The following is a 16,957-nucleotide window of genomic DNA, read 5'->3' on the forward strand; positions in this document are numbered from 1 at the left end:
AGGTCGCAAAATTTGAAGGTTCGCACCAAGGGTGCGGATTCATCAAAATCCTTGATGAATTGTGAGTGCCGTGGCACTTAAAATAATTGGCGAATTAGTTAGTATATTTTTTTGACTCTTCGTTTATTTTACTATTTTAAATGTTTTGAAATGTGATTTGATATTGAAGTTATAAGTAAGTATACGATTACCTACCAACTGTGTCATGTGTGGCCATTAGAATTGGGAGGGTTGCCGCTAATTGCTTGTAGATCATCGATCGATTGGGATTTATAGGTAGGGACGACACACATAACAAAATACATACTGACAAATAATACAAATGTTAATAATAGATGTTCATTTCAATTTGCTTCCACGTTGTCTAAAATCAATTTGTAACCAACCTGTTTGGGCAGATGATATATGGTACAAGTTCATACAAAACAAAGTCAAGAGCCTCGGGCGACGTTGGCCTATCGCCACGGACACGTGGGGCGGGCGTCAGGAAGCCCGCGACGTAAACATGCCTATTTGCACAACTGATCTTGGCCAGATCTTGACCCATTAACACGACAGCCGATGTCAGAGCTGTGTCGCCTTATGTATTTTTAGCCGGCAAGCGGGAGCGGGGTGCGATCGGAACAGTGTTCGCGCTTCGGCGCCCGCGGGCATTCCGTAGGCTCGCTGCGCGGCAGGACCATGATCTCGGCAAAATGACCACGCGCGGGATCAGGCGGAAGAAGTCGTCGCTGTCAGAAGTGAAAGTCGCGGTGGTCGGCGCCCCGTCCGTCGGGAAAAGTGGTACGTGAGTGACAGTGCGAAGCATTTAATGGATCTGTGTTTAGTTCCAATATCTATTATTTAATTTGACAAAAATTAACAAAAATATCTGTGTGTTTTGTTCTTGGTAAAATTCTCAATATTTGACTTATTTTTTTAAAGTTTCATGGAACAAAAGTTGGTTTATTTTGAATGAAATTAGCTTGGAGAATTTTTAATGCATAAATTAATTGAGAATTAAAATACGTCAGTGAATGGTTCAAAATATTGATAAATCAGGAAGTGAAGAGTAATAATTATATTCGCAATAAATGCGCACAATAAACATCACTATTTTAAGTGATATAAAAAATTGTGGTATTTAATAATCCTACGCATTGTAACGACATCAATGCTAATACAAAAATAAAACGATGAACTACAAGTGGTGTCTCAAGGTCCTGAATATTTTCCAGATTCTATTTAATGTTATGTTTTAAATTTTAATACGATAATATAACGCTGCTAATGATGATTGGCGTACTTCAGTAAAAATATAAATAAAATGGCATGTGTTTTCTGTATGTACATACGAAGTACCGAGTACCGACTAATGCTTTCAGATTTAGATGTCTTTAGGTACTGTCAGCGTAGTTAATCTTTGACAAGTTTTTTTTTATATCGTTTGGGCTTTAACTACTGAAAATTATTATTTATTTTTTTGGATAAATATTTTCGATAAAATTTTCTATATCTTTCTGCTACTTGCTGAGTTCGTTGAAAATACAATATTTTGTAAAAATTACAATTTTAGTATTATGTATATCTTTCGTCCCTTTAATTTATGTGAATACATAATTTGTTATCAACTCCTCCATAACTAAGCGGTAGCAAATTAATGAATATTAGAATAATTATTATTGTTGATGCTAAAATTCATATATTCAACTTTACGTAAAATATAGCAGTTTGCGCATGTTTTGAGCATTTCAATAGCATTTTTGCTTGCATTGCGATTTGTATTCGTAACTTACTACCTTACTACGTATATTTTATAGTATTTTATATACAACTAGCGGTCCACCCCGGCTTCGCCCGTGGTACATATTTAAGTTTTCTCTACATAATAACCATCGTCGTACTTCAAGGAATTAAAAAAAAAGAATTATCGAAATCGGTCCAGCCGTTCTGAAGTTTTGCGCTTACAAACACATTTGGCGATTCATTTTTATTATAGGTATAGGTTAGCCACGATTTGGTTTACTACATTCAAATTCAAATTAAATTCTTCAAAATACCTTAGGTAGGTAAATTTATTATAACAATAAAACATTCAACAAAATCCACTCTGTAATTTTGGCGTGAATAAGGGAATTTTATTAATTTGATTAGTGGATAGGATATAATTTATACTGATATATAAGTTATAGGGATCTCCATTCAAAGATTGTACGGGACTTGTTTAAATGAACCCACTTTTTTACAAATGGTTCAGTCATAGGTAGATCATAGATGTATCTATATAGAATATCTAATAGATTCAGTTATAATGTGTATCTATAATCCAACTAAAGTGCTCACGTTTGAAATACGTCAATATTCAAATGTGTAATACACAACAAAAATAAACACGAGCACATCGTGCTTTTTAATAAATTTAAAGAACACATTACAGTGTTCTCATTTCAATCGTCCCATAATTTACCGCGGAATCGCCTCTCGTTTTCAGCGCGGTATATCAAATCGTAAGCCACAGCCCACGACCGTATCTACGTACCTACAGCAATGAATTTCAGCCACGTGGCCTGAACAACATTACTTTCAAAGACTTGCTCGATTCGGTTTAGTTTCGTTACGCATCTAATTTTGGCGCCAACAATGTTATTGGTACAAACTTTGATATGTATATGGGTCAGCGAGTATGAATTCCAATACACTTATTTTTCCCAATACATTTCATCGTAGGCGATAGCTGCTTGTGCAAGCAGTTATCATTTTATTTTATCCCAAATCTCATAATAAATTTCATATACCTACTTATAAACGATTATAGACACATAGCAACAAAACATCAGAATATAAAGTCTTACTCTTCGGTGAATTATCGGTTTGAATTCACGATGAAAAATAGTAAATTTAGCCAAGAATTGCGATCCAAAGATAAGACAATGGCACGTAGGTCGACCTTTGTTGTGCTGAAAATATCCCAAGAAATGTGAAGACTATATGCGAGTATACAGGGTGTCCCACTGTTGGTATACTAAGCTCAAAGGAGGTGGTTCTAGTTTTGCATACGCTGAGTTCGTAAAAAATACTTATAAAATTCCAGACGCATTTTTTTTTCAAATAGATGAATTCTTAAAACTCTATGTGTGCAATAACATCCCATAACAAGCAACCTTGGCCACCAGCACGTGAGCTATCGTTTAAGATTATGTTTTCATATACAAAATGCTCACATTAACGAAGCGGTATATGCCGGCTGCGCGAAGCTAGAGAAGAAAACATGGATTATCAGGAAAAATTTTGCAAAAAATTTTTGACGTAATTTTGTTGTTTAAGTACTTATTTTTTACGTGATCAGTGTATGCAAGACTAAAAGTGCCTTTGCGCTTAGTATACCAATAGTGGGACACCCTGTATTATGCTTTATCTAACCGGATTATTTCGTCATAGTCGTTAAAGTAGCATCACGTGTTAATATAGAGGAAAAGAATTCCCCTTAAATTTTCCAAACGGTCGTAAACCCACGAACGATGGTTTTAATACGGAGATTAAAAAAAAAACGATGTAACAGTTTTTAATAGTGGAACAAAAGAACCACCTATACAAATACCGAACCTATGACGTAGATACTATAAATTGCGTAGACGTAGATACTAAAATGATACAATAATTACTATAAATTGTTGGAAATTGCATTATGATGAATCCAAACTAGTTTTAATGTCACGACAAACACGCTCCGGCACGAAGTGGACCAACACCGGGAAATGTACCAAAGTCGCCGTCAAATCTATACTAATATTATAAAGCTGAAGAGTTTGTTTGTTTGTTTGAACGCGCTAATCTCGGGAACTACTGGTCCGATTTGAAAAATTCTTTCGGTGTTAGATAGCTCATTTATCGAGGAAGACTATAGGCTATATATCATTACGCTACGACCAACAGGAGAGGAGCCACGGGGGTGAAACCGCGCGGAGCAGCTAGTCCTTAAACAATGAATTATTTATTATTTTCACACTCTCAAATGGTATGCCAGATGCCAGTCATCAAAAGCTTATTTCCGTCGTCACTTTGACACGAAGAGTACGGGATTATTAATTAAATTTATTTAAAAATATTTGTACGCTCAATACTATATCTTCAATAGTTAATTGGTACTTATATCTCATCAGAACTTTAAAGTAAAAATTATTTTATATAAGAAAAAAAAACAATGCCTACTTTTCTGAAGGCCTCGAAATGACCTACTAGCATTATCACTGAATAATATTATTACGATACACATATCTCATCCGAATATTCAAATCAAAATCTAATCAAATCAAATCATTTATTTGCAATCAAACATGGTTACAACACAACAGACAACTTACATAATATAATAACTATAATATGTGGTACATTTATTGTGATATTTTGAACAATGTCTCCTATGTTAGGAAAAAAAACCTGTGTAGGAGACATATTCCGCATCACAATTGTATTTTATAACAACGCCGCTCTTTAAATTTATCACAGGCTTTACTCATTGATAGGAACATGTAAAACGAGATTTTTGATAGTATAAAAGCTTATTGTACCTCGTTGCTACCTTGAAATTATAAACATTTTTCATCAATAGGTACGCTTTTTATATCAGCTCTCAACGCGTAATGTATTTTGATAAGATAATTGTTTACACAGAATAATGCCGAAGTATGTATCTTGCATGCAAACGTTGAGTCGAAAAACCAAATGCAATTAAGGTTATTAAGTAGGTATCCGCTTACACGTAGTCCTTACATCAGCGTTTCTGGAATGATACAGATAACCTATACATAGTCAGCGATTTTTGCATGATGCATGCTTGATGATAGGAGCGGTTTGAACAATAACAAAACTAACGTACGCCGCTCGACGTTAACCCATTTGTAATTGATACGCTTGATTATCAAAAACCGACGATCGCAGCGTCCCATAAAATTATTGGTCATATCCAAAGAGATTCACTGATGCACTTTTTAATGATGTATGATCGCGATTTTATACGTGATTTAATGCGTACTAATTGATAGTTCAACGGAATTAACTTAATAAAATAAACCTAAGGTATGAACAGTGTAATCGTGGGAATAAAGGATTACGGATTTGTATTAAAGTGAGGTGGCGTGACGAAGTAACACCTAGGTACTAATAGTTTACCACAAGTTGTCCAGTATCATGACGCGTCATATCCAATTATGCATAGATTAAGAATAGCTTTTTCCAATATTGTACGTCAAATGATATCCTCTATAAAAGCTCACGCGATTATCTTTTGAATTAATAAATCATCAACGTTATAAAATTCAATTGAATACGTAGATATAATAAGTTTAAAGCACCGCAAATCGCGCGAAAATGAAACTGAAAATGGAGTATAGATCTGACGTACCTTTTAATTCGATAAAGTATAGTATTCAATAAAGGCATTAAGCGTGTCTAATGAACATCATCGTGATTAACTTTGTCATCGGTGTTCATGGACTTACGCCCACAGTGCGATGGATAACTTAATTTCATCTGACCAAGATTTAACGTTCGAACCGGTATGTAGTTTGTGAGAATTGAAAATAGTGCCGTGCTTTTTAATGGTATGTTTAAATTTTGAATAAAAATTATTTCATTCCTTAGATTATTTTATTTCGATTAATTGTGCTGCACCCTATCGCTTCTGTGAAAAAAATTGACATGATGTAAAACTGCAACTTTGCAAATTAGGTAGGTACGTAGGTACCTACTTTGCTTTAGGATTTACTTACTAATTTACTTTTCAGTGAAATTTAATTTTTATTTCAGGTCATAAGTTTCCCCCTTTAACTTAATTACTGCTATTTTAGCTTTTACTGAGAATACTGAAGTAAAAAGTTATTTACACTCGAGTAAATGGTATGTATTTGTTTTGCAGAAAAATAAAATAAAGGTATTTTCATTTCGCTGTTTATATTAATTAGTTATTTTATACTAAGTAGGTACTATTCTTGATAATTAATTCTAAGAATTTACAAGGTGATGTAATGTTTTAGAAAGCTTTGCAATTTTAGTAATAATATAATTTAATCGTAGGTACCTCTATTTAATGAGAAGTTACCGTATTTTCAAGTTTTAATTCAAAGGTCCCATTAATATTATAAATAATATCGCGCTTTAACCACTGTACTAAGGCATATATGCATATTGCATTTTCAAAAAAAAATAGAGATCCTTACCAAAAATGCAATAATGTAACCCAAGGTGTAAAAAATTCCTTAATAAAAATTCTGTCATCGCGTGCGCTGCGGAATCTATTCCTTGGAGTACGGGGTATGAAAAAAACGTAAACATGTAGGTACCACGGGCGAAGCCGGGGCGGACCGCTAGTAATAGCATATAATTGCTAATGTGTTTCATACTGTGAGCGGTGGAATCGCAGTCCATTACTAAATTCCCATAGTCAATCCATTCCTTACTTACTTTATCCCAATACACATTTGCAGAGCAGAGAGAGCAAAAGGTCGAGCTGTCATAAAAAAATAGTAATTAGTACATGTTATAAAGAAAACCGGCAGAAAGTTTCTTTCTTTTTTTTCCCGTCGGAAAGCTCATACTTAGCTACTACTAAATTTCTAAAACCCCTTTTCATCAGTTTTGTTTATTTAGTTACATTTCTGTAAATGTTTTTGTTACCATGTTATTATTTTTCCGGATAACCATGAGGAATGTATAGACAACTGAAAATAGTAATTACCTAATGAGAGCTTTACATTTTGCACCATTCGTCACGTAGTTTATAGAGTTCAAGACATTTGTAAGTTTATAAATACGACCTGTTGTTTTCTAAACATTGGATAATTAAAGCACTTCTTTGTTTTTGTCCTTCACAATGGTATGCTGAACGCTGTCGTTTTGGATACATTGCTTTGATCTCTTCACAGATATAGTTGCCGGGAAAATATACATGTACCTACTGTCTTTTTATCTTATTTTTGATTCTAGAATCGTGATATAATTTTCGGCACTTACTACTAAATCATGTTGACTCACAAAGTTCTTTATTTTATTGAATCAAATAGGTACGTGTTTACTGATTATTTTTGATTCTACTTATTTCTCATACAAAAAGTATAATCTGTCTTGTCGTTCTCGTTTTTTTTTTCTAATTCAATTTGAGAGCATTCTATTCTAATGAAATTGAGATATAGTAATCTATAAATAACAATGCTCATATATTATTTGCTGTTAAATTTAATTTGTAAAAGATAATAAGATAAGTAATATATATTATTTTATTCTCCGTCACGAAGTGTAGCAAGTGTGGTGTCTCATTCGTATAAACATAAGATATAACCTATACTGGTCGATTAATTAACAAATGAGATCGGAATATTGACTGCGTGAGTGCCAAAGATCTTATTTATATAATAGGGACTGGTAAGATGACGTTTATCAGATATTTTTCGACAGCTGTATAGCCGCCTCTGCTGAAATTATTATATGACGAATTGTATACATCTGCATCTTATAATTAAAGTATTTTTGACTGGACTGACCCAATAAAACTATTGTCTGGATAGTAAAAATGTATTTCAGAATATAGTCGTGGTTTAACTAGATGTAATCATTAGCTGAATATAGATTAATGGACTAATTTTCTTCAATAAAAAGTCTTTATACCTACTCGATACAGTTAGCTGATAGCAGAGGGGCCCTGAGTTCGATAGTGCATTGAAAAATATCTCAATATCCAAACTGGACAGAGTAAGCATATCTTTTGTGCCTCAATAAAACAGATCAATACTGCCCATACTGCCCAACAAAAGGACACTGAGCCTAAACTATGAACATTGTTACCTACCTAATTTATATACATATGTTAATTGAACTGAAATTCTATGTAATAACATTGTTCCATATTAGGCTAGGATTACCGGTGCATCCCCCCAACGGTCCAGGCCTTGTCGCGGCGGAGGGGCTCAGTAGCTCAGAGTTATGGCCCTCTGAGTGAAGCGAAATTGGACCAGCGAGGGGCTGAACGGCTGGTTTAGAGTCGGGGAGATTCAACCGGCCCGACGGCCAGGGCTAGGTGTGGCCCAGCGGCCGCTGTGTGCGGCGTGGGATGGCGGCCAGGGGTCGTGGCTTGGCGGACCCCGTGTCCAATAAGCAAAGGTGGCGCTGAACGGCAGTTGGAGTTTGAAAGCCTCGACTGACCCGACGGCAGAGGTCCTATTTGTGGGCCAGAGAGGAGCCGGCTTTTATGCGGCGGTGGATGGCGGCCAGAGGTCGCGGCGCCGCGGGCTCGCTGGTTTAGCAAGCCACGCCGTGCAGCGGAGGGCGGGATCCCGACGCGTCATTGTGATGACGCGCGGAGACTCCTGCAGAGGTGTGGGGCGGCGGCCGCTGTAAAACGGCCGTCTGCCAACTCGTAATCCGGTCCGTGGGGCCGGACCGAGGGCCGCCACCTCTGGTGAGGTGGGGGCTGCGAGGTAATCTCTATAAAAGTGCGCCGGAGGGTCCCCCGACGTGTATTTCACACATCGGAGGACCTTCCGGCGTGCACCCTCCGGCCGGACGGTGATGGGGTCGGGGGTTCGGGGGAACGCGGATGATGGAGCGGGGAAAAATCCATTATCTGCGCGTTGGTGGCGTAAGCCTTCGTTCCAGCAGCCACCAGCGAGGGGGGTTCCAGTGGTGGGCCTGGAAACGGGCGTCTGCTGGGCGGGACACGCGGTAGAGTCGTAACCGTTCCCGCAGTTCCGTCCAAAGCAGCGCGATGGAACAGAGTGGGGTTTTAGTCGGTAGAAATCCGACATAACCACGACTCCATCCCCGCGAGCCGGGGGTATCTAAGAAGATTTCCCCACTATAAAAAAAAAAAAAGGATTACCGGTGCATATATGTAAACCCTGATGCGCATTGAATATCTATTGATTGTTTGAATCTATATCATTAATTAGTGGTTGGTAATAATAGCACGTACCTATGCTGTTACACCAACCTACCGCCTACGCTATGAAACTGGAGACCGTAATTATCGTACCTATACAATCTCGATGCATTGAATTTTGGTACTAATTAAGTCCATATCCCTGAAATATCCACCTTTTGTATTTTGTTATTATAATTTACAAGTGCTGTCCGGAGATTTCGAATATAATTTATTTCAGATCTTCGAAGCTAGTGCGTTCGCCTGAGTTACATTCGTACGGATATGTTTTATATTCGACATTTATTTATTTACACTATCAATTTCGCGCGCATGTTATTATAAATAATTCAGACGGTCTAAAAATTTTGAATCAACGCTTATATGAAATGTTGAAACAGAACTTTTCAACTGTTGATCATTGTTTATATTATAGTTTGGTTTTTTAGTCTCACTTTTTATTTTTCCACAGCACTGACGGTACGATTTTTGACTAAACGATACATCGGAGAATACGACCACCAGCAAGGTAACTTTATTTTTAATTTTACTACTTATAGTTCTATAATCCATACTAATATTATAAATGCGAAAGTAATTCTGTCTGTCTGTCTGTTACTCAATCACGCCTAAACTACTGAACCAATTTGCATGAAATTTGGTATGGAGATATTTTGATACCCGAGAAAGGACATAGGCTACCTTTTATTGCGAAATATGTACCACGGGCGAAGCCGGGGCGGACCTCTAGTAATTAAAAAAAGAAAATAAATACAATAAAGAAGTTCTTTTAATAAAGTTATTGTAACTATATAACTAATATGTAGTTATAAAATATATTTAAGTACCATTCGGGCATTCGATATGATAAAATATTGGTTTTGTTTAACTAAGACACTTTTCATCGCATGACCTAAGCCCTACTTCCACCATTACTTTATTTAAACATCACTTGCATCGGATTAACCTTTTGTTTAGATTTCAACACAAGACGAACATCGAGATGTTTCAATATGTTATTTTGGTTTTCAGAAAGTAAATACAAACACGAGGCGCTTTTGGACGGTGAGCCAATTTTATTTGAAATCCTTGACACTTGTCCTAAGGTAAGTACGTCCTACTTTAAACATGTACTACAATGCATCGTAGTTTTAAATTAATGTGAAAATTTAACCAACGTGCGTCTACGAAATCATTTTAATTAATTACTTTTTAATATAATTGAAATGAGAAAACGTTATGAATTCTGTTGTTGGTTTTCATCCAAGTTCTGCACAAATTTCTACGGATACTTTGAATAATTTTTCACTTGTCTATCAATTTAACGAACATGTGTATGTGATTAAATTATTAGATTATTAGATTTCACGAAGTTTATGAAAAGTATTTTATATTCCTTTTTGTTTATTCATAACTAGCTTACCGCCCGCGGCTACGCCCACTTTGTCTAAAACCTAATAAATTATATACTAAAACCTTCCTCTTGAATCACCTATTAAAAAAACCGCATCAAAATCCGTTGCGTAGTTTTAAAGATAAGCATACAAAGGGACATAGGGACAGAAAAAGCGACTTTGTTTTATACTATGTAGTGATTCTATGTAACTAGGTGGATTTAAAACAAAAGCTTTACAATAAATTGTTTTAATTATAGACGGTATGGAAAATTGTAATAAAAACATTACTTATCTTTATAATTGGGTAATTATAAAGATAAGAAATATTTCCTTTTTTTATTTCTCATTATTGTAAATAATCCGGGCCTTACGTCAACGCTAATTAATCCCGTTATTTTCATTCCGTAATGTTTTATTATTGGAAAATCAGAAGGCGTGTTTTTTTAGGTTACCAAGCAGAAATAAGGTTATTTAGACACTGTTTTGGGTATTATAATATTAAGGAACTAATACTTATCTATCTTGTTATACTGTTTTATTAGCGTAGGTATCTTTTTCTTTTACGCTCCATAACGCTCAAGCTCGATATCGAGCTTTTCTAGTAAATATCCAATTGTGTTGATATTACACATCATATTCATAGTTTTAAATATCTTGTGTAATACTAAAAAAAAAACTATATAGTTAATCACTTCAATATTTTGTGCCTTAAATTATGTACATAAGTAACTAGGTATATGTAATTATAAAATAATAAAAAAATCTATTTTGCAATTTATAAACATCAACCCACACTATATCATTAGATAATTTGCTTAATTAGATTGAAATTTTCAGAGTGTTGACGAGCTACCGGGAAACGAAATCGCACAGTGGGCGGACGGGCTTTTCCTTGTGTATTCTATAACGGATCGGGAGTCCTTCAATTATGTTCGTCGCGCGAAACAAAGCTTGCAGCCCGATGTGCCCATGACTCTTGTCGGGAATAAAGCCGATATGGTACATTTACGGCAGGTAAGTCGATTCCCAAACTATGTATTTATAATGGGCAGTGTTGATAGTTTGTGTAAACAGCGTTGTTGGATACCGCAATGATTGATTCCAATATTTTGTAAAGATTAAAAAGTTTGAGATATTTTGTAAATTTTATTATTTTTAATTCCAAATTTTCCTGATTTTAATCTGCTTTTTTTAACAATGTTTGTTGACCTAAAATTAAACTGCTGAAAGTAGTAAACAAAAATCTTAAATCATAAAGGAAACAAAGCAACGAACCTGAATAGAAAATAATCCATTAAACCAATAACCATATTCTTTTTGAAGTGAAACTTCTTGGGGCGTTGAAAGTCAAATTTCAAGGTCGCGTCATGGCAATACCGTCACGTCATGGAGTAAGGCGACGATATTTTTAACTTTGAATCTTGCCAAAGAAGTTTCAGTTCTGACATGCACGTGTGCTCGGCACACACGCTTTTTTTAACACGCTTTTTTAATACAATCTTTGTCCTATCCTTGTAAATTGTAATATAACCCACTGACCACGCTAATTGGGTCATCAATATGGGCCAACCTGCTATATAGGACACAAATTAAAAAAAAACAACATACGATTTAATTCTCAATAGGTACTTATTTATTTTATGCTTCTGCTTTAGCCTTTACATAAGTGATTTAAGCTGTTACGACACAAGATCACGAGAGAAATCTATAAACACGTGATCCCGTTTAGTAGGTACGTACCTGCGCACTTCAACGATTTTCCAGAACCCGTTATTATAAAATGGATTTTCCTAATACCCAGTAAGAAGAAATTGAAATAAATAAACATTACGGAGAATAAGCATTAGGTACATTACTAAAATCTATTAAGAATAACATAAAACTTCAACCTCTCTCATTCGTAGAATTCTTTTAAAATACGACATTATTACCTGTTTCGAGTACACGACATTACATTTCTCGGAACGTCCTGAATAAATTTAATACATTATATGATTTGCGTTTCAGGTGAGCCCAGAAGAGGGAGAAATTCTCGCAAAGGACTTTGAATGCAGTTTCGCTGAGGTTGCGGCGGCCGAGCAAGTCAATCAAGTTGGCGAAGTATTCCACGAGCTTTGCCGGGAAGTTCTCACTCATAGAAGGAGAGCAAAACATAGCCTTTTGGACAGAATGTTAGGTTCGAAAACTGCTTATCGCGTATATTCACGCGGGAAAAGTGACAGCGCTCTACCAAAAGATTAACTTGGTCGCGGGCATTTAACATGATTTCAGTCATGATTTGGGTGTCGTTGGAGACTGATATATTATTATGATTATTGTTGTAATGACATGTTCACTCTCCCAATCAGAAACATTTTTCTGTAAGTGTGTTAAAAGGTGAACGTCGAGAAAAGATGAAATAGTACATAAAAGAAAAAAATGTTAATAGTTATTATCTATGCATTATATAGAACACGCTTCACATAGACAAAAGACGCCCTTTATAAACCATTTCCTTAGATACTTACTGTAAAGACCGAGTCTAAATACTTTATTAGTTTAATTATTGTAACTAGCTTTATGACAAAGAGTAACGAGAATTTTCTCTTCCTTAATGGAAGAAAAAGGTACATAGAAAACTTTTAAAGTAAAAAAGACGACATTCTATTATGTGTGACTTTATAAGGTATATGCATGCATATATTTATAAATACATTGAGATAATTATAATGTATCGGAATTAAAAAAGCGAATGTGATAACGGAATACGGATGGTATCACGTGCTGTGTGCATTTGGTGATTGGCATGATTCCTTAAAAGTATTTTCTTTTAGTTATTTTTGTCGCGTTAATTGCGTTGTTCATTATATTATGTTGTATAACAATAGTATAATAGCGAATGAATGGTGTAAATTAGTATACCAGGTGAAAGGTAAGACGTCAGACGAATTTAGACAGGAGCTTCTACTCATGAAACTGAACAACTTTTGTTCTACAACTTTGCTGAATTCGTAAAAAAAATTGGACTTTGTAAGGAAACTTCGCTAATCAGCTGACCGATTTCCATACAAAGTCCAAATTTTTTTCTACGAATTCAGCAAAGTTGTAGAACAAAAGTTGTTCAGTTTCATGAGAAGAAGCTCCTGTCAAAATGCGTCTGACATCTTACCAGTCACCCTGTATATGTACACTACACTACGTGTCATTGCGTGTATACCAAATCAGTACGTACTGTTACTGATTTGGTGTAAGAATGCAAATAAATGATACCATCGTCACCAAAATACGCAATTAGTACCCTATTCATTTATCCACGGGGCTCGTCCAATAATAACTAGAACAGAGTGCGTTTGTATCCGTTGTAAATGCATAGATATTATGTATGAGATTTTTCTTGTCAAGTTCATCGTGTAATGTGAAATGTGAATATTCGATATTTATAACGACTTAGTTTAATTATAATAATATAATAAATGTATTATCCTGAATTTATCGTTTCATTCGTTTCATCCTTTTGTTTACACAAAAATAAATCTGATTCAAAACATTTTAATAACGACAATAAAATATAATGAACTGCGATTAAAAAATGACTAGCTCACAAAAGGCAACCCCAGAGTCAGATAAAGAAAGGGTAATCTGTAAGTGGCCCCAAGTTAAAATAAAAGCGCCTCCCTTCGCTGCGGGGCGCACTCAGGCGCCGACCAATGGGGGCCCAATTTTGATTTGCGTTATAGATTTGACAGTTGTCATTATGTCAGATTCAAAGATGGCACCGCGACCGCTATTAAATTGTCTGTCCCTACTATTATTATTCAGTACTGACATGATAGGGTGTCATACTATACTTTTAGGAGGGAATTGAATGTTGAAAAGGACTTTCGCATTCATCTGAGTTGCGGTATTAAATAAAAATAAATACGTCCATTTTTAACTAGGAAATAGATACCTAAGTAATAAAGCTTTCTCGTTTTAAAAATAAATACTTTTATTAAATCTCCTCATTTAAAAATCACTAAAAGCTATATTAAAGCTTCCATAGCGTGTAGCTTTTATCTAAAAATGGGACATTTAGACCAGTGCCAATCCATTCCAAAATGAAAAGAACCTAAAAAAAGCTCCCCCCCTCCCACTTCCCGAACTCGGATTGTCTGTAATTTATTTTTCCTTTAATTTTTATCACATTCACCTCCTTTTCTAATGGGTTTCATCCTACTGTGATTTTTTTGTTTCAAAAATTATCGGCACTGGTCTAATTACAACGTAAGCCGTTTAGAAATTATTAATTACAGTATATACACTTCATTAATATCATATATGAAATGCACATTAGTAGTTTGAAAGCTTAATGAAATTTTGTAATGCTTTTAAAATATGTCCTCGAGACCGAGATCCAAGCACCGAAAGCCAATGTTAAAGCGTAGAGCAGGCACTAGTTATCGGGATAGGTGCGAACAGAGTGCACGCGTGAGTGGCCCCAAAATTAATAATTTTACATTGTTGTAAAATTACATGTAAAATAATCAAATTCTTCTTTTACATTATATTTTGTAGAATATATATTAATTCCGAGAGGCCCATTAAACTTTTTTATTTTCCGTTACGATATTTCAGAATTTATAATTGGCAGGATTAAAAATTGTTAAAGTAGCCATCACCATACGCTTTAATTGACCTTTTAAACCGATAACAGAATAAAAGCTTAAAAATAAATGTAATTAAGTTATTACAACAAAATTTAATTGTGGCTTCTGTTTCATATTAAACGTTTTCGCGGATTAAAAAAGGATATATGTACATATAATAAAACATTTATATCTAATTCTATGAAAAAAAATGTGCTGAATAACAAAGAAGATGTTTATTTATTATGAGTTTCTCACAATGGTATTAATAATTGCTCTCAAAAACTTCTTTTCGTTATTTAATTTACCCCAAGTGTCTAATAAATGTTCTTTAAGACATTGGGAATAACTTTAAATCCACTGATGAATTTTTCATAAAAAGCTGTCATTCAAAACCAGAAACAAAAGATTTCAAATTTTACATTACCTAAACATAAAAGCAACTAACGGCTATTGCAATTGAACGTAGCTCTCCAACATTTAATGCTTTTAGTATCGAAGCAAAACAAACACAGTATTTGAAAGGTTTTACCAAAGGGAAAAGCGTTTACATTCAATAATCCGAACCTCAGTAACGGTAATAGAGAGGTGTTAGTGGAACCGGGTGCACGCAATGTTCACAGAATTAGCAATTCAAATCTCTGTAAACCTATGAAAAATACTAAATATGAAAAATATTACTTGGTTGAAAATGGATAAACATACTGCGAAGCCCATCTCAAATCAATATAATGCATTTACCATAGTTGGGAAGAGCGCGCACGGTCGAAATTCAGTTTACAATATTAAAATATCGGTAATGCTTCCACAGGGTTTCACAAAACTGTTGAAATTATAAATTGGAATAACACTTAATAACATATCGGCTCTGTATCAATTAAATAACATTAAAGTTTTTATTTAGCAAAATAATTATAATCTTCCTCCTTAAATATTTAAAACTCTACATAGAGTTTTCTGCAGTCAAATAAATAAACATTTAAATAATGTATTAAAAACTCTTTACTGTTTTTCACTTTAATGTACAATAGTAAATTATATTACTTACTATACAATCATATAATAATACAAAGAAACTGGCCGTCCGCCCCGGCTTCGCCCGTGGTACATAATATTGTTTCTAGCACTCAGGGATCACGTAGATAACCAACCGTGAAATGTTTTTTGAAATCAAGTTACTATTTCCTGAGATAAGCGTGTTCAAACAAACAAACTCGTAGCTTTATATGTACATGTTATTACAAAAGTATTGATTAAACTCTTGAAAAAATCTCCAATTAGGACAAACACGTCATGTAAACAGAGAGACATAATCCCCATACAAGCCCTTACACAAAGAAATATACGTGAAAACAAAAACCTTGCGAAAACAATAGAATTATCGTGAAGAAAAACAAACAAACGCTAAACAATTTCATGAAAGCAATTCATTAAGACCGATCATATTTTTCAATAGCTTCACGGGAATTTCGTCGAATCTTTAATTAATTGTCGAGAGCTTGAATTCGAATAATAACAAACAACAACAAATAAATGTTGTATATTTCCATTTTCAGTCGTATGTAATACCGCGTTAAATAACTCGCAAAGGAAATTACATGTTTATATATTTTCATCGCTCTGATCTTCGGTGTAAAGGCAGCCTAACAGTTGACGGACGCTCGGGCGGCCCGACGGGCCCGCAATTCCACCCCTACCGTCGTCGCGGTAGCTCGCTGTTCGTCCCGACCGTGCTGCTGTGCCGCTGTGCGCCGGATTCACTTCGACACTGGACTCTCGCCCGACAGTAGCTTGTCCGTGGCAATGAAAATTCAATAAACTTACAAGTGATAAAACAGTGATAAAGAGTGCTTACTTCTTTGTGTCCAGGTGAGTTGTATCCCTTTGTAACGCGACTACGCAATTGATTTCAGCGCACTTTATTGCATTTGCGAAATTATTTATGAAAAATTTTGTAATGCGATGGGTTTCAAATTTTTAAATGTGGTTATTTTTTAATAATTAGTAATAAATATATAGGCAATATAATTAATAAGCATAGATTAAATTGATGTTGAAATATTTCAAAT

General features: G+C 34.9%; 1 protein-coding gene across 1 annotated transcript; it reads left to right on the forward strand.

Annotated features, from left to right (window-relative positions):
- Positions 1-565: 565 nt before the first annotated feature.
- On the forward strand, positions 566-13,425 carry LOC149491198 (ras-related and estrogen-regulated growth inhibitor). Its single transcript, XM_089699105.1, has 5 exons — positions 566-783; positions 9,360-9,416; positions 9,920-9,993; positions 11,122-11,298; positions 12,292-13,425. The coding sequence occupies exons 1-5, from the start codon at positions 696-698 to the stop codon at positions 12,523-12,525; spliced, it is 630 nt and encodes a 209-aa protein (XP_089555231.1). The 5' UTR covers positions 566-695; the 3' UTR covers positions 12,526-13,425.
- The last annotated feature ends 3,532 nt before the right edge of the window (positions 13,426-16,957 follow it).

Source organism: Colias philodice, chromosome 1, assembly GCF_061535455.1.
Source record: "Colias philodice isolate Cphi_HAF_F1 chromosome 1, ilColPhil1 Martin Lab GWU primary, whole genome shotgun sequence".
NCBI lineage: Eukaryota > Metazoa > Arthropoda > Insecta > Lepidoptera > Pieridae > Colias > Colias philodice.

Excerpts from the sequence above, each read along its gene's own strand:
- LOC149491198 (XM_089699105.1), top strand. The coding sequence starts at position 696 with ATGACCACGCGCGGGATCAGGCGGAAGAAGTCGTCGCTGTCAGAAGTG. Across the intron at positions 784-9,359 it reads CCCGTCCGTCGGGAAAAGTG|CACTGACGGTACGATTTTTG; the intron begins GTACGTGAGTGA and ends ATTTTTCCACAG. Across the intron at positions 9,994-11,121 it reads TCCTTGACACTTGTCCTAAG|AGTGTTGACGAGCTACCGGG; the intron begins GTAAGTACGTCC and ends TGAAATTTTCAG.